Source organism: Pipistrellus kuhlii, unplaced genomic scaffold (assembly GCF_014108245.1).
Source record: "Pipistrellus kuhlii isolate mPipKuh1 unplaced genomic scaffold, mPipKuh1.p scaffold_m20_p_7, whole genome shotgun sequence".
Taxonomy (NCBI): Eukaryota; Metazoa; Chordata; class Mammalia; order Chiroptera; family Vespertilionidae; genus Pipistrellus; species Pipistrellus kuhlii.
Window position 1 is genome coordinate 46,486,255 of NW_023425573.1, and position 21,971 is coordinate 46,508,225.

General features: G+C 34.3%; 1 protein-coding gene across 9 annotated transcripts in view; it reads right to left on the reverse strand.

The window, feature by feature from the left end:
- SLC4A10 (solute carrier family 4 member 10) overlaps nt 1-21,971 on the reverse strand; it is a 214,806-nt gene that overhangs the window by 74,469 nt on the left and 118,366 nt on the right. For 5 of the 9 annotated variants that reach the window (XM_036421111.2, XM_036421114.2, XM_036421109.2 and 2 more), the window contains exons 7-11: nt 14,164-14,255; nt 13,130-13,219; nt 7,196-7,353; nt 3,458-3,545; nt 273-419 (exon numbers count right to left, since the gene is read on the reverse strand). In XM_036421111.2, the coding sequence (XP_036277004.1) occupies nt 273-419; nt 3,458-3,545; nt 7,196-7,353; nt 13,130-13,219; nt 14,164-14,255 (575 nt within the window). The remainder of the gene's footprint in view (nt 1-272; nt 420-3,457; nt 3,546-7,195; nt 7,354-13,129; nt 13,220-14,163; nt 14,256-21,971) is intronic. The other 4 variants (XM_036421118.2, XM_036421116.2, XM_036421110.2 and 1 more) reach the window with 3 other exon arrangements.

The following is a 21,971-nucleotide window of genomic DNA, read 5'->3' on the forward strand; positions in this document are numbered from 1 at the left end:
GTTGGCATTGCTGGCAATCAGCTCCCCTCTTTAAGTGAGTTCCAAAACACTCCTTCCTCAACCTAACAAAAGACACTTTTGTTACTCTAGTAACAGGAAATTCTCAAAGTTTTAGGAGCTCTGTGCTAGAAACAAAAGGAATACCAAATATATATTTCTTATTATAGAGCACAACATCACAGAGGTTATAATTTAAGCATGTCAATCCTTGTGATAGGTGATACTATTTTGGTACATATATTTAAAAGACAAGTATTTTCAAGTATGCATACCTGGGAAGGAACATTTTTTGGAGGCTCTATACGAATGCTGGGATCCCATTCTCCAGGAGGAAGAACAGTAACCTGATCCAGAAATTCATCAATTCCTGATACCAAGTCATTGCGATCTTTAGCTTTGTAAGCAACATCATGAAATACCTATAAGGATGAAAATAAATATCATTTATAGATTTTAAAAGTTATAAAATCTTAATGTGTTCAGTGTTGTCATTTCCCAGTTACCTCATCTGAGATTATAGAATTTGGGGGAAAATATATGTTTTCAAGTAAAATATTATAATTTAGTTTTATATATGAATGTCCACAGACATATATTTTTCTCAGAATGCCAAAATGAATGCCGAAATTTCTGGAGGTGAGAATAAAGGGAAGGGGAAGGAGGATGGAAGGGATGGGACCAAAATTCTGCCAACCTGAAGCTGCTTTTTGAGTGATACTGATTTTAAGCTATTTATTAAGAAACAAATGACTCAAAGAAACTTTATTCTTCCCCCTTTTCTGCCCAAGAGATTCAGAGAGAGAAACTTCCTTCAGGAAGAAGATCTTAGGATACAGGTTGAATTAAGTATGGTGAACAAGAAGGCTTTAGCCAGATGCTTATTAGCTATTGATAGATATCCCTGTGTCCCTGTGCTTTTGAGTCACCTAGCAATGATTTTCTTGCCATGTTTGTTTCGGTGTTCCTCAACTACCTGAGGATAGCCCATTTTCACTTCTGAAATCTAATTCCCTGCTCTTCCCAAAAAGTGTCTTTAGATACCCAATGTTGCCTCATTGTCTTTGGAATTTTCATGCCTCTGTGAATTCCCCAGGTCCATATAGTAAAGTCTTATTCTCTTCTGTTCATGAGTATCTGTTAATTTTGTTATTAGCCCAGCCTAGAAGAACTTAGAAGGTAGGAAGAAAAGTATTAATGTTTTTTTCAGTCCCACAGAAGGAAGCTAATTAAGCTAGAATTAATGATTCAAGCTTGGCAAAGGTTATTTATGTGTGTTAAATCAAACTTTCTGAAAGACGCCTTTGCTTAAAAATAGAGATGAAAATGTATAGACTATATTATATATTTTAGCAATATTTATACCTTGGCATATATGAACTAATTTAAAAGGTTAATTTTGTTTCAATTATTAAATAATAAGGTTATAAAATAGAACATGGGAGTGTTGGCGACATGGCACTGGCAGCAGGCAGCAGTGCAGGCGCTGCCAGACCTGATGGGCCCTGACCAGAGTGGGACTGCACAGGATGGTGGAGCAGGTGAGTGGGCTGTGCCAGGACAAGGCAGGTTCAAGCAGGGCCCAATTGCCCCGCCAATTACCCTGCAGATGGCGACCAGCAGCAGCAGCGGTAGCAGGGGCAGGGTCACTGCCTGGCTCGCAGGTGCTGAGGGAGCTGGGCAGGGACCTGATGACTCAGGCAGAGGGGGGGGACATGGGGACTTGGAGGCCCCGGTACTGACCACAGCCCAGAGGTAAGCTGAGACCTGCCCTTCCATGCCAGATGGTCGCGCTTTGATCACTGGTCAGACCTAGGGACCACACCCATGAAAGGATTTCATGCACTGGGCCTCTAGTTTGAAATAAGGGTCTTTGCAGATGTAGTTAAGGTAAGAATCCTAAGGTGAGGTCATCCTGGATTACACTGGCTCTAAATCCAATGAGTATCTTCATAAGAGACAGAATAGTAGCTGGCACACATGTGAAAAGCCATGTGAAAATGGAGGCGGAGACTGGAGTTTCGCTGCCACAGGCTGAGAAACACCATGAGCTACCAGAAGCTGGAACGACATGGAAAGATCTCCTTCAAAGCCTTCAGAGAGAATGTGGCCCTGCCAGTACCTTGACTTTAGAAAACTGGCCGCACAAAAATATGATAAAATACATTACTCTTATTTTAATCACCTTATTTTAATTTTCTATAGCAACCATAGAAACTAATATACTCAATAAGTTGTTCTCTTTTTTTCTGAACCTGATTAAAAAAACAATTGATATAAAATCATAAAACACAATTTGAACATATGTAAAAGAATAATTTCTATCAACCCCCCAAATACAAGTTAAAATCTTCAGATTTTGTAAGGCTAGTAAAAGTTAAGCCAATGTTAATTTGCTCTTTTTTTTTTTTTTTTTTTTTTTTTTTTTTTTTTTTTTTTTTTACAGATTTTAAAGTATCTGAAGCCATAAATTCAGTAAATACATCATTAAATTATTTAGACAAGATTCTAATTTTGTATAGTCCCATTTGTTATTTACTACTGAATTTTGAATTTATACTCCTTCTGTGATCTTTTGCATCTGTTCTTTTTTAATAAGAAGAACAATAAAATAATAAAAATAGATTTCCATAAAGTGTTGGGGAATACAAGACCTAGTTAAACAATGTTACATCTTGTGTTCTCATTTTTATGATCTTACATTTTTTAGATATACATTTCTTTGTGAAGCTGATGAAAGCTTTGTTCAGTCCAGAAAAATCTACACACAAATTCTTTACACAGAAAATGTATGTGCTATATCAGAGGGATCACAGGCCCTTGAAAACCATCTATAGTTCTAACGGTTCAAAAACTCCCAGGTTAAGAAAAACTACATATAGGCCATTATAAAGAAAATTTATAGGTGTTTGCATCATTTTTATTGTCATGTATACTATTTTTATCGTCATACATACAATAAACGTTCATTGTTTTTTCTTGGACCTTAAAATTATTTTGCTTACTCCCTATGTTTGCATGCAACTCTGAACATACTAACAGCCAATGAAGTGTACTCTTCAAATGGGTGAATTGTGTACCCTGTGACTTTTACCTCAATTAAGTTGTTAATATATTTTTTAAAAATCACTTTGCCCAAAACAAGATTAACAATGACAGTAATAATGCTGCTTGCTCTGAAAATACATATAATGTAAGGGGAATATTAATAATATATTCTAAATGTCACTAAATAACAAATTATTTTTACAATATGAGGTTTTAAAGTATTATATTCATGTGTGTGAACTTATTACCCCTTTTAAGCAAACTTCTCCAAAGGAAATTTTACGGTGAAAACAGAAGAAGGAGGAGACAATACAGAGAAATCGAAGTCATGTTAAATTGTCACGATACAGGAACCCCAAAAGTTATGTGTACCTAGTGGCCAAAAATGTTCCCAATGAACTTGAATAAATACCTCATCTGTCATTAGGGTTGCAATCGATCTGCCAATCTCATGGTACTGTTGACCCTTTCCCAGGGGTCCCAGCAGAATGAACAAAAACCTATAATTAAGAAAATAAAACAAATGTTTCATAGTAAAAATAGAAAAATTATCTTAGTAGTACATAATCACTCATCTCAAAGGAATTATTGAATATAGGAATTTCCATGTAAAATACTTCTGTATTTTTTCACAGTTCATTATTAAGTTGAAATAGTTTATAATGCTTGTCTCTTATGCTTAAGATTTGTAAGCATTGGGAATCTGTGGTTATTTTTATTTCAGTATTTCTCCCATTTCATTACTGATAAAGCCTACACAGTTGTTAGTGAGAAGTTTAAGGATTCTATCATTCTTAAGGTGACAAAAGTAAAATCTGATTAAAATGTTCTGAATTGGCCTGGCAGATGTGTCTCAGTGGTTGAGCATCGACCCATGAACCAGGAGTTCATGGTCCAATACCCAGTCAGGGTACATGCCCAGGTTTCAGGCTTAATCCCCAGTGCTAGGAGTGCAGGAGGCAGCTGATCAATGATTCTCTCTCATCATTGATGTTTTTATCTCTTTTTCCCTCTCTCCTATCCTCTCTGAAATCAATAAACACATATTTTTTAAAATTCTGAATTGTAAAAAAAAAAAAAAATCACTAATAAGTAAATTGTAGAACTAGATAGAAGTGGGGAAAGGTAATACAGTTGTATAAACAAATAAAGAGTCTATAGTCAAAAAACAATAGGTGCATGTAAAATGTACATCAAATAGAAAAAAAACAAAAACTTGTCATGAATCAGAGGCCAGTTAGGCAGAAAAAGCCAGACATTAAAGACATTAATTTCAATATTAGAGGAATAAAAATACCAGTTGAACTGTGATATCCCATATAAATAGGCAAACTCATGATCACAACTGGAATTTTTAAAGAAATCAATATATGCTCTAACTATGCAGGACAAATTAATGCTATAGGGAAAAGGTCAGTGCTTCAGGGAAATTGTAAAAAATTTTAAATGCTCTGTATTCTGCAATATAACTCTACAGCATTCATTTGTTAAATGATTTATGCTCTTAAGTATGAATATCTAATGGCTTTGTAAAGTATATGAAAAATAGGTACTATAATTCTACCCTTCATTTACTTAGCAATTATACGTACATGTTTTTACATGAAGCATATGTTACACAGTCCTATATGATCTGACATTAAGTTTTTGTTTCAGTTGAAACCAAGCCCAAGTCAATATCTACCATACAGAAATGTCCACTATACATTTAAAACAGGAATACATTTAATGTGGTGGCAGAAGCTTTAACAACTAATGCGTTTAAGACATTTCTTAACCTATGTACATGTTGCTATTTTTCAAGTTTCCATGGGCTATTTATAAATTCCTAAAAGATTATTTTCTGACATTTTTACTGTGTTGCTGGTACTGTCATGGTGTCCTAAGAAAGGATAATTAGGACCCTTGATGGCTTTCTTTATTCTATTTGTCCAACTAGTCTTCTACTTTTCACCTTCCCTAGTTAGTCAAGTCTGTCCCTTTACAGCTCTACCCTGCCCCTAATTTTCCCTCCATTGTTCTCTACACATATTTTGCTATGTCAGTATGAAATGAGGTCACCTAAATCTTGACAGTTTTCAAAGTGAGGGTCCATAACCCCATTATGTCTTTACTCCTGGGACTTTTTCTTTTCTTTCATTTGAAAGACGGGAACTCTCATGATCATAAACAGCCATCATTTACTCAGAGTTCATCAGACACTATCTTAAATGGTGCGACAAGAATGCATGGCTTGGAAGACTAATAAAGAATGTTAAGCTACTAAAATAATACCTCTGAAGTTAGTAAGTTTGACATCTTAAATCTAAATCCCAAATTCCTAGAAATTCATATACCTTATAAAGCCATTAGATATTAGGTTACAGAACAACAATGTAGAAAAACTGGCCTTAATTATACAGTCATATGCCACTTTAATAGCCTCAGTTCATCTTCCCCCTTTTATAATAAAAGTATGTACAAAAGTCTCAGTAGACCTCCAAAAGGCTAAACCTCTTTCTGTAACCTGAATGGTAACCAGCTTCCTTCCTTAAACCAGATTCAGGCACAGGTACTCAAACACTGAATCCCGTTCCAGCTGGTTGAGCTCTTCCAAAATGAGGCCTCTCCTGACTAAACTGTTCCATATTTGGGGATGTTTTATTCATAATCAAAACCAGAATGAGCCCTAACTGGTTTGCCTCAGTGGATAGAGCATCAGCCATGCGGACTCAAGGGTCCCAGGTTCAATTCTGGTTAAGGGCATGTACCTTGGCACATACCCAGTATGTAGTGTGTAGGAGGCAGCTGATCGATATTTCTTTCTTATTGATGTTTCTAACTCTCTATCCCTCTCCCTTCCTCTCTGTAAAAAAATCAATAAAATGTATTTTTTAAAGCCACAGAGTGATGTACTCTAATGTAAAGGCCAAAGGTTCATAGAGGAAACATTCTATAAACCCAGATGCCATAGCACCTGTACCTTACGTCATCTTAATCTGGCCGAGGCATTCAATGTTTGGAAGAGGAGGCATACTACAGCATCTGAAATAGAGCATTACACAATCAGCCCCAGTCATTTGAAGGATGGGGCCGAGAGAGATATGTTTTGCTATGAAAATAGAATCAGAATAAAAGGCTGTCTTCATATAGAAATTACATTTGATGGAGGAAAAGAGAAGAAAACAAAGTCCCTGGGTGAATTTGCTAGGAACCTAATGTGCTAAAGTCAACTATTTTTTCGCATATTTTTGCTTGTGAATAGTCTTATATCCATAAAATATAGGTATATTATAAACAATTATAATTCAGTTAATACTATACCTAAATTGTTGTTTTTATGCATAGTTCAAAGAGAAACAAGTTCAGATAATCATATTAAATTTGTGCTTTTATATTTGGATTCAGTCTCAGCACCAGATGCTTCTACCAACGATTCCTCAGACTCTATATATGGGAAGTACACTGTGCCTAAGATTAAAACATACAGTACATTAAGTACAGCAGGGGCTATCCTAATGATGCCACTTACATGTACATGAAGGCCTACTTATTTAAGCATTAACCAATCTTGAAAACTGATTTTTTTTTTTTCCTTTTAGTTTGACCACACTCGTATACAGGATCCTCAGTAGCCCAATGTCAAATGCAATCTTAGAGAAAGCTTAATACTTGATCACTTTTTATCAAGGATTTATATAGTGGTATTTAAAGAAGAGGAACATGCCTGAAAGAAAACATAAAAGTTTGAGAGGAAAGAACAGAATAAAATTTTTATTTTTTTTAATTGATTTCAGAGAGAAAGGGAGAGGAAAAGAGAGATAGAAACATCAATGATGAGAGACAATCATTGATCGGCTGTCTCCTGCACACCCACTACTGGGGATCACCCGGGCATGTGGCCTTGACCGGAATTGAACCTGGGACCCTTCAGTCTGCAGGCCAATGCTCTATTCAAGGAGCCAAACCAGCTAAGGCAAAAAAAAAAAAAAAAAAAAAAAGAATAATTTTAAGGAACTTTCCCCCCATCTCCACAAGCAAGATAAAACAACAGATTTGTGGATTCATTTCTAGAAAAAAACTCGGAGTAAATTACATTTACTCCTTGTTTTTTACCCCACCAAAAAAAATGTTTTAAGAAAAATGCAAAAGATGCTGTTACACTTTTTACCTGGTTGGGATCGGGACTTCAGCCAGGCCTTGAAGCAATACAGCTGGAGACAGCCTGACAAATGCAACCACAGTTCGATCCAGAAACTCCAGCTCCCCAACTAGGATGTTTGAGGCCTCAGCCCCTGGAGGGATCTTTTTCATAAAATGTAGATCAACCTGCAAGCATCACAGAGCAAATTAAGATAAACCAAAATGGGGAAAATTCCCTAAATTCCATGCTAGCACAGTGCCTCACATATTGTAATTCATCAATAAATACTGTATCATTTGAATAAATATAGCTTATATATGTATATGGTTTAAACACATTTTTAAATAGTTAAAGGTCTTTTTCCCTTCAAAAATAACTTTTTTCTTTACTTGCGTATTTATCTAACTTGTCATCAATAAGTTGAATATTCTAGGTTCTCTATTTAATATCTTAAAGAAAAAGTTCTTCAGTATCAGCAATCTTGAAATATTGAGGGAGAAAGGAGCATGTGTTCAATTAAATTAATATGCTTGAGTCATGATTTAATTCAGATTTTCCAATAGACTTAAATATTTTTAGGTTGCATCATCTAAATTTTATGCATAATACATTTTAATTAATACTCAAAATATGCCTATTTCAAAAGAAATAGAAACATGTTTCTCCTTACAGTGCTAATTATGACTTTAGTATTCACCTTTATTCTATATCCTTCTCATTCTATACTTAGCCTGATAATTCCTCAATTTTAATTTCTCATCAGAGAATTTAGATATAGCAGAGATTTTAAAAAAATACAAGAATATAAAATTTAACATTTGGGGTGGCTGAAGAGCCATAGTTGAACTTCTTATATGAGATGTCTATGATTGAAATGAATGCACACAACACAAAAGTGATCATTAACAAGAAGAAATGCTTAAAGGGTGAAGTCTGAAAAATGACTGTAAACTGTCCTTAAGAGTACATGTTCATTTTTATGCGCAGGGCCTCAACGCAAACCAAACAGCAATTTTAAAGTCAATTTTGCAAGGCCTATTTCTTGGTTCTAATTCATTTGAGTTGCTTTTTATGGAAATCACTTTATAGGGAGAATAAGATTTTTGTCTGCTCTAGTAATTGGTTTTATGCTCTATGTCAATTAAGTGGAGGCCAAAGATCAAAGTGGGAATAGCCGAGAGAGAGAAAAGAGTTCTGGCAAATATAAGTGAGGCAAAGATTTTTTTTTAAGGGGCCAGGCAGTTCTTTTGCAAGGTTAATGGTATGAGAATAGCTTTTCCAAGAAGTTTAAAATGGAAAAATATTAGAATTTTTAGAAGTACCTTAGAATGCCCATAGCCAGATTTTAGGGACTACATTACATACATTGCTTTCTTAAATCAAGAAGTCAGCATAGCTATTTAGAAAGTTTATAACTACTTAATTTATTGATAACATAAAGATGACACAAAAAATAAAACTCATTATATGGAGTATATACTTTATCCTAAGGATTAAATATAAAAATAATCTGTATAGTTTAATTATATAAAAGGAAATATATAGTCCTTACACATAATTTTATTTTTGAATTACATAATTCTTAATATATTATTAGTTTATACCTGTAATTTAGAAAAAAGCATTAAATATACAGACTTTTATTTCAGGATTAACAAATTTATCTATTGATTTCAAACATAGTAAGTCATAGTTAAATAATATATATATCTGAAGTAGCCATTATATTATACTCATTACATTATATTATTCTTTATTTCAATGTTTGTATTGATTTTAGAAAGAGAGAGATAAACATCGATGTGACAGAGAAACACCCATCAGTTCCCTCCCACACACACCCCAGCCTGGGATGGAACTGATAATTTGGGTATGAGCCATACTGGCCTGGGCCATTATTTATTCTTTTTTTAATTTTATTTTAAAAAATTTCTTTTAATCTTTATTGTTGAAAGTATTTCATGGTCCCATCTTTTCCCTATTGACCCCTTATAACCCCATCCCCACTCCCCATTATATTATCCTGGAAGTAATTAGTTGAGAGGGTATTAGCTTTATATTCTCTAATGATTTTATTATGTTGCAATTATGTATTATATTATTCTTGGGGGCATCCCTATATTTTTGTATTTGTGTTAATATCTAATTCATTAAAAAACCTTATTTGGCAATATAATTAACTACCTTTTAATATAACAAAAGGTCACAATTAAGGACCACAATTTAACCTGTAATAAAATTACAACTGCCTAAAAGACCTCTGAGTAAGGAACTATTGTAGATTGAATACATCTCTAGGACAATCCTCAAGTTGACTAAAAACACTTGGAATGAACATTTAAAAATCCTGGATTTTCAGTTCTTCTGAATAAGACCTTGAAGGACTTCTTCTCTTATGAATCAGGATTTACACCCTGTTTTTAGTTTCCGCAGACCTTTTTGCTAAGAAGAGAAAGATGCTTCATTCTGAGCATTTGGCACATAAGCAGTAGGTGTGAAGCAGTTATATTTCTAGGGAACAAGTGTAGACAGATCATGGCGGAACCGGAAGTGTGGTCAAGCTACACACTGATATGTGAAGGAAATACGGATGGGACTTTAGGGGAAAGTTTAAGTCTTAAGCCCATTACATGAAGTACAATAAAAGTAATAGGGATTCTCTGGCGGGGAATGGCACTGTGACATTAACCAGAGATCTTGAGCAGCTCTCTTAATCTCTCTGAGAGATAGCTTTCTCACCTTCTAAATGAGGAGATTTCTGAGTTTTCCTAGAGTTCAAGGATTTAATCATCTAATTCTTCATACCAGTGTTTCTCAACCTTCTTAATGTTGCAACCCTTTAATACAGTTCCTCATGTTGTGGTGACCCCCAACCATAAAACTATTTTCGTTGCTACTTCATAACTGTAATTTTGCTACTGTTCTGAAGTAGCAACGGAAATAATTTTATGAACTGTATTAAAGGATCATGGCATTAGGAAGGTTGAGAACCACTGCTTTATACTATGTTTTACATGCTAAAGATAGATGCAGAAGAAAGTTCTTTCTCTAGAAAATAATGTGAATGTTTCTTTGAGTCTATATATATATATATATATATATATATATATATAAAAAGCCTAAGTGACCAAACATTCAACCATCTGACTGGTAGCCAAGATGCACACTGACCACCATGGGGCAGGCACTCAACGCAGGAGCTGCCGAGCTTTGGAGACTTGGCAGCTGCAGTTCTCAGGTGTCACACCCAGAACCAGAGAGATGGGAATCCGATTCTGGGGTGTATTACCCAAGAACCGCCCTCTCACAATCCAGGACCCCTCAGGGGATGTTGAAGAGCTGGTTTTGGCCCAATCCCCATAGGCCAGGCTGGAGCACCCACCGGTGCATGAATCTGTGCACCAAGCCTCTAGTCCATTGGCTTTCCACTTTGGATCTGGCTTCCCACCAGGCCTCTAGCCCAAGGCAGAGGTCCTGGGTCTGGCCCATACAGAAACTTTTTTTGACTCGATTAGCTAAATGAGGTGCTTGCTCTGGCCCATCCACTTAATATTGATTTCCAGCAGAGGCAGCAAATTTTCCCACTACCACTCTCAGCTGGGAAAACAGCCACGGCTTCCCTCCTTCTGGGCAGAGAGTAGTGCCAGCTGGCAACCTCCAGGGAGGGAAGGTGGAGGAGCAGCTCAGGTGGGAAGAAGGAGGTTCCCGCCACCAAGGGACTCTGCCTGGACGGAAGGGCCTTGGCAGGAGCCTGACATTGAGCAGAGTCCTGCCCTAGATTGACTAGATTCCTGGCTAAGTAAATCCTGTTTGCTAAATAATTGCACTTTGCAGCTAAATGCCCACAAGTCATCAGTTACCACGAAACTTAAGGTAAAATGAGATGAAAGAAGTGAGACAGATACAGAGAGAAAGTCACATAAAATTGAGAGAAGAGAGGAGGGAGCCTGATTCCAGGGCGTGTCACCCAAGAACTATCCTCTCACAATCCGGGACTCTTTGGGGGATGTTGGAAAGCTAGTTTTGGCCCGATCCCCGCAGACCAGGCCGAGGGACCCCACCAGTACACAAACCCATGCACCAGGCCTCTAGTTTGAAATAAAAGAAATGCCACCAACATTTGGGAAATAATAAAATATCCACCCTCTACATGTCAATTTAAGAAATGGTGACATGGAGTATTTTGACACATCTGCTTTTGAAGATATTATAGGAAGTGACAACCTGACAACTTAGATTATATTAAAAAAAAATTCCTTAAATTAGGAAGTTTGATGGGCCTGGCCATTGGAAGGGTTAAAAAATGTAGATTGAATATAGATAGGATCAAGTCACATGACATGAATAAAGACGTTTTTTTACCATTAACATCTCAAAACTCGACTGGGGTTTTGAATCTACATATTAAAGTTGAAAATATTTAACTGGACAATGCCTGCTACATTCCCAGCACACTCTGCCAGGCTCTCTATTATTTTATTTTTTACAACATCATTATTATTATTATTATTATTATTATTATTATTATTATTATAGAGGCCCAGTGCACAAAATTCATGCACAGGGGTTGGGGGGAAGAAGCTGTCCATCAGCCCAGCCTGCACCCTCTCCAATCTGGGATCCCTTGAGGGATGTCTAAAAGGGGCAGTCAGACATCCCTCTCACAATCCAGGAATGCTGGCTTCCAACCACTTGCCTGCCTGCCTTCCTGATTGCCCCTAACCGCTTCTGCCTGCCAGGCTGACTGATGCCTACCTGCTCCCTTGCTAGCCTGATTACCCCTAACTGCCCTTCCCTGCTGGCCTGGGTTCCCCCCAAATACCCTTCCCTGAAGGCCTGGGTCCTCCCCCCCAACTGCCCTCCCTGCTCACCTGACCACCCCCAACTGCCCTCCCCTGCAGGCCATCTTGTGGCAGCCATCTTGTGTGTTGGAGTGGTTATAAATTTGCATATTACTCTTTTATTAGATAGGATTATTGTTCTTATTTTACAAACGAGAAAGCTGAAGTTCAGAGAATTCCTTCAAGATCAGATAGTTTATAAACAGTAGAGTTAGGATTCCAGATCTCACGCTTTTTGTGAAAAGCCATGTTCTTTCCAAGATGTCATGCTGGGGATGAGAGACTGAGGAATACAGAAGGCTAATACTGAGTAGAGCGCCCTAGCAATTTAATTTGCCTATTAAAAGATGAAATGGACAAGTAATTGAAAAAGCAATGCAACGAAAGGATTAAAGGAAAGAAAATGTGTTTTTCACTCTCCTGTAGTTCTAATTGTTTGGGGAGACCTGAGGATAAGTCTAGTCTCTGCTTGACAAAATTCATTTTCTTTTAAATGAGAAGCATTTTTAAGGCTGCCAAAGATAGGTCAGACAATAAAAGTAAAATGGTATGGAAATATAAAATTCAGTTTGAAAGGATTATATAATTTTAAAAAAAGTTAAAAAGGTAATTTAGTTGAAAGGATAAAAATTGATTCTTCTTCTTCTTCTTTAGAATTTAAATATACCCATGTTGTACTGTAAATGCCTGCATAAATAAGTAAGATATTTCTTATGTCGGTGCATTTACTTATTTATTTATTCCTCACCCAAATATGTTTTATTAATTTTTTGAGGGGGAGACATTGATTGGTTGCCTCCCATATGTGCCCTGTCTGGAATTGAACCCACAACCTTTTGGCATACTGGATGACACTCCAATAAACTGAGCCACCCGTTCAGGGCTGTCACTGCTTATAAGGTAATGTTTTCAATGAAGAATATCAGCAGTTAAATGTATGGCAGTTTGCAACAATTTCATTCCAACTTGCAGATGAATGAAGATGTAATGCTTTGGATAGATAGCTTTTGGAAAGGCAAATGGATTACATTTGAGCTGGCTTAATGTTTGAATCGCATGCCTGCATACAGTGAAATGAGCTTTGAACCATGGTGGAAACATAGCCCGAGTGTGCCCTCACCTCTCTCTCTTGCTGGTGCGGAGGTCCTTTTTCATGCCTGTGTTTCATCCCACAGGGACTAGTGTGCCCCTTTTGTTGGCCTCCCAGTCCCTGCGCGCATAATTAACAGACTTAACCGGGTACACCGCGCTGCCACGGAGACTGCCAGGCACCAGAGGGCGAGCATGCACACGACTAGACCGCGGAGGCATTAGCAGAGGGATTCTGAAACAGCAACGGGGAGCTGACTGCTATTGCTTTTTTCAGGACTTGACTGGTGCCTCTCATCCCCATCTCCGCCCACTGTTATGATCGTTGTCAGTGTTACAGACTTTAGGGGTGGAAAACCACCACACAGACTCACACTCTGAGTTACTGCTGTTTCAGCCACTCAGATAAAGAGAATGGTTGACCCTCTATTTTTGGCCAGTATTGCTACTCCTCATTGCTGTTTAAGTGCTGGTTTGCCATAGCCCACAATAGCACGTGCACAATGTCAGGAATTCGCTGACTAAAATCACATTATTTTCTCAGACTCATTATCTTCTTAGAATAATCTCAGTAAGTGATAATTTAAGATTGCACTTGAATTGGCTCCAGTTAGATGTATCCCACAACAGTCCATCTTTATTATGTTTTCATTGGAAACCTTGCTCAGTTCCACCATAATCCAGTGTTTTCTTACACTAATGCCTTTCTCTGAATCACTACAATGAAATTTTATATGATTTGTGTTTCCTTAAGTAAAGGAAAATATAACTTTGAGAAAACAGCAAACATTTAAATAATAAACTTCCAGAAACTTCTCTGTGAAGTCCAGCTATTCTTTTTACTGGAAGCGATACATTATACCAAGTGGCTCAAACCTAAATTCTATGCCTAAAATGTACATGTTTACATAAGTAAAATGCTACATATGAACTTAAACGCCATCACCATAACAACATCCAGCTCTGGCTAAGTAACAACAACAAAAAAATGTGCATGCAAAAATTTGTGTAGTAATTTCAGTAACAATTCAGCAGCTTACTTAAATGAAAAGGAGAAAAGCTTACCTTGCTAAAGTCAACTGTGCTGTTTTCTCTGCTCACGTCATTTTTATTTTCAACACAGGCTGGAGCAGACTGTGGAGAGACACCCTGACCTGCTAAAAGAGATTGTTATTATAGAACACAAACAATTACTTACACAATTCCAGACATACTGCGTGAAATATGAATTAAACTAGACTAACAAAGTTCCTTAATGAGTTTATGAGGTAAGCATGAAGGTTCAATATAAATAGAACTCTTTTAATATTCTTATTTATCAGTTACAGAAAGAAATGGGAGAATTCGGTCAAGAAAATGTAAACCCATTCCCAGGTTAAAACTCTATAACTAAATAGTTATTCCTTGTGAAGGAAGATCACCTATGAAACTATTAAAAAGTAATCATGGTTTTGAAACATCATTGATTTTTACATTTTATCCAAAACTGATTATATATACATATATATTTTTTAAATAACACGGTAGACATCAATTATGATTTAAGCTCAGACTAAAGAATTTAAAATGTATAGTTTTTAAAAAGGGTGAATATTTCTCTGAAAAGCACATGGCGTATATGTAGCTTCCATTGCACCTGAAAGAACAAACTGAGAAAAAATTCTTTTGACAACTTTCGGAGATTTCTATATGAGAGTGTTCATTCATACAGTACAAACAGTGTGATTATGATTTTATGCTTGTCACTATTCAATTGCATAAGCATACTGATATTGAGACCAGAAAAAAAGATCAATCGATTTGAATTATATCAATTTTCCATTAACATTAACCAGGAACTTAATTATTTTGTCATCTTTCCCAAATTATAGTGAAGATTATGACATTAGTTAAGTGGACAGCAGATCTGGGAACATGACAATGGTTAGCAAATGATAATTAAATTCCATTATCCACTAATTATGAAACATTTTTTAATTTAAATTTATCTGTAAGCTCTTCATGTTTAGCAATTCAATGATAAAAATTAAAGAGGTCTGCATGATTTCACATGCACCTTTCTTCTTCCTAACGTTTCTCCATACTTATTTGTTATTTTTATTGTGAAATGAGTGATGCCAACCCAGCTTTAAAGCCTTAACCATATTTATAATAACGTACTCCAAACTACTTGCTCCTATTCTCATTAGTCTTATACATAGGGAATACACTCTCTTGTGTCTGCCTAGTTCTTCTCTCTACCTACCTAAATCCCAACTTATTCAAATTCACCTGCAGTTTCATCTCCTTTTACTGTAATCTGTACTTATCTGAATGCCTCTAAACTACTAGGACATATACAAATAAAACCTTTTCTATAAATTCTCTCCCAAAATCCCACTTACTCTTCACTACCCAGAAAATGCCAGGTGTGATTTAAGACACTTATAACTTACTTTCAAATATTACTTGAATTTTGTCCTGTGCACTATTAAGCCTCTCAACTGGGCCATTTACTAATAGATACAATTTTTAATGGGTTCAAGATTCTTATAGAAGAGAAATAGTTTTTTGCTTTCACTAAACAAAGTAAAATAATACATTTGGTGAAGATTTTAATATGATATTTTAAAGCAAATGTGCCTCAAACCATGCATACAAATTCTGATTTTAGCATATTCCAAGACACATATATAATTTTGGAGAAATAATAGTCTTAAGCAGCATTGATTATTTTCATTCTCCCATTTCTAACTGTAACGTGCAGCTATGACTGTGAACTATTCATTAGCAGCCATTGAATTTATCATTCTCAAAATAATAACTAATTTAAAAAAACCTTTTACATAATGCATTTGTGCTACTAACAGATGTCTTCAATCACCAGTTTCACAACATTTCTCCATATTTTCATGAGATAGAACATTAGATATATTTAAACCTAAATTTACTGAATGTTCTGTAAAATTGAGTGGTGAAATTCAAAGCTTAAAAAATTAAATAAACATATATCTGCTTTCTTTTAATAATTTATTTGATGATGTATAAAATACATGGAAGAACAATCATTTAATTCAATCAGCAAGAAACACACAAAAAATAGTTAATTAAGTGTAATCGGCTTTGAAGAAATTTAATTGTATATAAAATATGCTATAAATTAAAATTTAATAGCCTATGTTTTCATATATATGTTATAAATAGAACATTTACTTGTTTTTTATCTTGTAAATATTAATATATTTTGATATTTATTTTTCTATAATATTTTTGTTATTATATGATAAAAATTCCACAAAATATTATTTCATAAAGCTGATAATCAGGAAGCAATTTGAAAACTATTTCTTATAAATATTTTAAGGATATTGATAATGACCTAGTGTAGAGTATTTAACTAGCAGGAGACATATTAGATGTTAGTAATTTCCTTGCTAGTTCTGGATTCTAGATATGTACATAGGATGTATGCTAACACAAAAAAAGCTTAAAAACTGCCCGGTCAGCATGGTTCAGTGATTGACTGTTGACCTATGAATCAGGTCACAGTTTGATTCCCGGTCAGGGCACATGCCCAGGTTGTGGGCTCGATCCCCAGTGCATGCAGGAGGCAGCCAATCAATGATTTTTTCTCATCATTGATATTTTTATTTCCCTCTCCCTTCCTCTCTGAAGTCAATAAAAATGCATTTAAAAAAATAATAAAAGCTTAAAAACTACCAGTCTAGCAATATAAACTATAAATTTGGTATCTCTTATATTTCAGCAGTAATAGTTAACAGTAGTAAAAATTAGTAGTTAAATGTTTTTAATAACAATGTCATATTCCAAATATCTTGCAAAGTTTAGAGTCCTACAAAAAATATTTATCAATATGCACATTAATGTGTTAACATAAAACAATACACATTAAATTTATATATCTTCAAAGCAGTATCTGAAAACTTAGCAGGATAGAGAAAAATATATGGGTAATATTATTTCAAAATTAAACAAGCTTGGTTTGGGTTATTTTGAAAAAATAGAAGACTTTAAAAAAAATTAAAATTTTATTTGCTCTCTATTAAACTAAAATGCACACATGAATTATAATCTATTGAACTACTGGAAATTTCATAATTTCTATAATTTTGTTATCAACTATAATCTTTATTTGTCTAAGCACTAATTTATTTTGTTTACTTCAATAGTCACTGCCTTTCAAAAGAAGGTGATGGGCTTGAATTTCAAAATGACTTTCATTAACTCAAATATTACATAAGAAGAAACAGCAAATTTAGGTTTTAAAAGAGCATCCCTTGTTTCCTCACTAATGTCTAAAACAATAGTAGTTCATATAATGACAATTTTCAGGTACAGAATTTTCTTCCAAAGGAAGTGAATATGTTTCCTAAAAGAATAACAAAGAATGTCCTGGGCTATTTTCCCCTCTAAGACAAAATCGTATAAAGTTGGGATTTAGCATATATATATAGCTTTATGAATGCTACTTTTTATAATTGGTCTAATCACTATGCCACAATACTTGTGAACATACACATTTTTTCCTGCTTCTTTACATAACCATCACTTCACCCCATGATCACTATTCATATTAATATATCCTATAAATAAATGTCATTGCAATGTTTAATCACATCTATTATGAGACATGAAGTTGACTATCCAAAGCAATTTAGAAAAAGACACTTATTAAGTCAGTAACTTCATTACATTCAGGGTAAATTATTCTAAAACTGATGAAAAAATGAATACCATTATTACTAATTGGGAAGAGTACATAGCTATTTAAGTGTAAACATTTGAGAAACTTAGCATTATCCTGTATGTTTACCATATGTGTTTATTTTTCCAAACCTTTAAACTCAAAGAGTTCACATTTTTAATGTTATATATTTTGATATATGTAATATATTTTATCAATAAAATGCGTAATTATCTAGTATTCATATTAGTAACTGCTTGAACAAATTTTCTTTTGAATCATGAATTCATTTTGTCCTCTGGACCTCTATGTAGGGATCGTCTATGAGTTGGGTAAAGTTATTATAGACAAGAAGTTTTCTAGGGAAAATCATTAAAGATGTGGGATAAGCACAGGAGAAAACTGAGAATAATTCAGGTGATTACTAACTAGACTATGGAAACTCTGCCTTTCTACTTGCTAATCCATAAATTTCCCAGTAGGTCCATTGTGTAACTGGCATAGCCATTTCTCTTCTTATAAATTTGTAGGGGAGTAACATGAGATTATGTCAAAAGTACTAATTTAAGTAACATCAGTATCATTAAAACATGTTATTAAAACACAACAGTAAAATATGTTGTCAAAAAACCTTTAAGTATTTAGTCCTTACCTATAGTTTTCTTTGTCTTCAAATAAATTATATACATAAGTATTGTAAAACAGCACCATAATTCCTATTTGGCCAAATTCAAATCAATAGAAGAATATATCACTTAAGAATATAATTGTTTCCTACTGCTCAATGTACTGAAAATCATGTGTAATAGAAGGAAACTGTGATTAAGACATGGAGGTACATTACTTTAACCTAGAGACCAAGCTGGTTTACACTACCTCAGAAACCTTCAACGCATTTAGAGTACCCAAAGGGTAGGAGATGAGGGAGGTACAGAGATGAGATGAGCCTGTTAGAGACAGACACAAGACAGAGCAAAATAAAGAAATATAAAGATGAATGACAAAGTTACAAACATGTGTAACAATACATTAATTTATGGAAATAGGAAACATGAAAGAAAGGCTAAATATTTAGAAAATGTTGATTAAGTGAACTGTACTTCAAAAACATAAAAAGTATGCACTTAATTAAACCTGGAAAAAATTATTATGCCTGAAAATGTAATATAAGAAATAACAAATTTAAAAACATCATACTAGAAATAGTTTTGCAGTTAAAACTAGTTCTGACATTCCAAAACTCAGTAGCAATAATATAGCCTCTTAACAGCCATCAATTGTGTCTACAATATTATCTTGACATTTTGGAGCTTTATTATAAAATGTCTAAATCTGTTTTCAAAATGAAACTTTTACTATATTGTTTTTTCCAAGTAATTCTAAGAATTATTATGCTAGCTTTATTTCTTCAAAGGTAGAACACTGTGAAGGATAATTTATAACTTTTGGTATCTTACGTATGAGATCACAGTATTTAAAAATAAGAAAGCATATAAATATCTAAATACACATAAAAACATAGTACATTTGAAAATAAAAAGTCCAACATTTTTTAAAAGTAATGCTTACAAAGCAATAAAACTGATTTCCAAAGGCTATAAATAAAAATCATTCACAATACATGTGCACAGACCGGAAGAATCAACATATATCCCATCCTTCCAAATCTAAATGTTCTCCAGGAAAACTATGTGTTTTTTTTTTTTTTTTAAAGTAAGTCAGAGACATTCTGCTCTGTAATTCCTTTGAGATTTTAAATAAAAGGTAAAACTGGAGCCCAGACAGTGTTGCTCAGTGGTTGAGCTTTCCACCATGAGCCAGCAGATCACGGTTCTATTCCTGGTCAGGGCACATGCCCAGGCTGTGAGCTCAAAATCCTTAGTAAGGGGTGTGCAAAAGGCAACTGATCAATGACTCCCATTATTTATGTTTTTTCCATCTTTCCCTCTCCCTTCTTCTCTGAAATCAATTTTAAAAAGTTTTTTTAAGGTACAACTGGAAAGTATTCAGAATAGGAAGGAAAAAAATATATGAAGGAAAAAAATTAAAGTTAGAATTATTAGTAAAAGACACATTGGAATGAAAAATTCTATACCTGAGGAAACTAACAGTCCTAAATTATTTTTAATATAAACTTTATTTCTATGGTAATATTATTTTATAATAGATTTATAATCCAAATGTCTCAAAATATAATTGAATGCATAACCTATATAAATTATAAATACAAATACTGATTTTTTTCTATATCATTTAATACAAAAGTCTTATTTTTATTTTTAGAAAGTCCTTCTAATTTCAAAGAATAATCACATATTCATTTTTAGTATTTTCTTCCCATATCTTTTTCAGGGTTGTAATGTTAAAGAAGATATTATTTTTAAATTATTTTTTGCTGTTGTTTTGCCAAATGTAACTGTCATTTTTTATTGAAACATCAGAATCAGACATTTAATGCTCACAGTTTTGATGCTTAATGAAAAGTGAAAGTTAAACACAGCATGGTGGCATTAAAAATGCATAGTGAATCCATAGCATCCTGCATGTTAGCCCTTAAGAGAATGTGCAGAACACCAAGAAAATTATTATACAAAAAAATCAAAACTAGTGTAATATCTGGAGGTGAGATTGAATACATTACCACAAATCACTAAAAATATTATGAACAAAATATTTTGGGCTTGGGAGGAGAGGACCAAGGAAATCACTATCTTGGAAATACATAAAATCTATAGTAGAAAAGATCCATATTTGAAATTCAGATAAACTTCTCTGAATGGTTAGCCCTTGGGAATACTACCAAGGTAGCATGCTAAAGGGTCAAGTCAATTCAGAAAGTAGAAACCTTACTCTATATCGTTCCTTCAGACTTCTTAACATAAGCATCAGTTCATTTGGGGAGAGGGGGTTTCAATTGTTTTGCCTCCAAAACAAAAGCATATTAAAGAAGAGAGCCTGTACTTAGGAAGAAAAATGTTTCTGTTTTCTTTCTTTTCTTTTCTTTTTTTTTTAAAATATATTTTATTGATTTTTTACAGAGAGGAAGGGAGAGAGATAGAGAGCTAGAAACGTCGATGAGAGAGAAACATCGACCAGCTGCCTCTTGCACACCCCCTACTGGGGATGTGCCCGCAACCAACGTACATGCCCTTGACCAGAATCGAACCTGGGACCTTTCAGTCCGCAGACCGATTCTCTACCGCTGAGCCAAACCGGTTTCGGCATGTTTTTGTTTTCAAGTTGCTAGAAAATCCTCTCTGATCCCTTAGTCTATAATCTTAAATGAAAATTTCATCTTTTTATATCTTTATCTACTGAAGATATATTTTTAAATAATAAAAATATTGTTATTCCTTTTTGTACATTTTGAAATCTTTTTGCATATCTCTATGCAAAAAAAATCTCTATTGCATATTTTGAAATATAATCCCAAATTTGTGTTTATGGCTATGAATTTCAATGTTTGTTTATCCAAAGTTTGTCAGTTTTTAGAGTTCATAAGCAGATTGAGAACCTTAGTAATAAAGGTCTTTCACACTGCTTTTACTTCTGGATAAATTTATTTCTAAATTGGTGAAGTCTATACATATTTTCAGAATTCTCAATACACATAATTATGCAAAGTGTGTGAGGAAGCAAAACAGAGTCATAAGGAGGTGTTATAGGCCTAGGCTTAGAACACCACTTCTGACAGCACAGTCTACAATACTTAATTAGATGTATGAATCTTACTAGAAATGTTTCCAAATTTTTATTATCATAACTTATGCCTCCAATGGGTCTGTATATGTTAAGATAAAGGCTGACTGTACATATGGTGACAGAATCGCTTTAGAACTACTCACATTCTAGTTTTCAGAAAAACTAAGTAGTTGTCTGAACAAGACAAAAAACAGGCTCTCATAAAATGTTGTATTTCTATGTATCTATATGTGGATTTGTGATTCAAGGCTCTAATTATCTCTCTTTCTATGTTTAACAAATGTTTAAAGAAAAAACAAACAGTATGTCCAGGTTTACATGATATTACAATAAACGGTTCATCCAATAAATTCAGCAACCTTTCTTCCAAGAACTTAATGCAATAAAATTATTTTATAGCAAACCTATCCCCAGTGAAATTTGACATATAAATTATGACTAGTTAATGGTCCAAGGTCCTTGCACCTTTGAATAAATGCATTTTCTT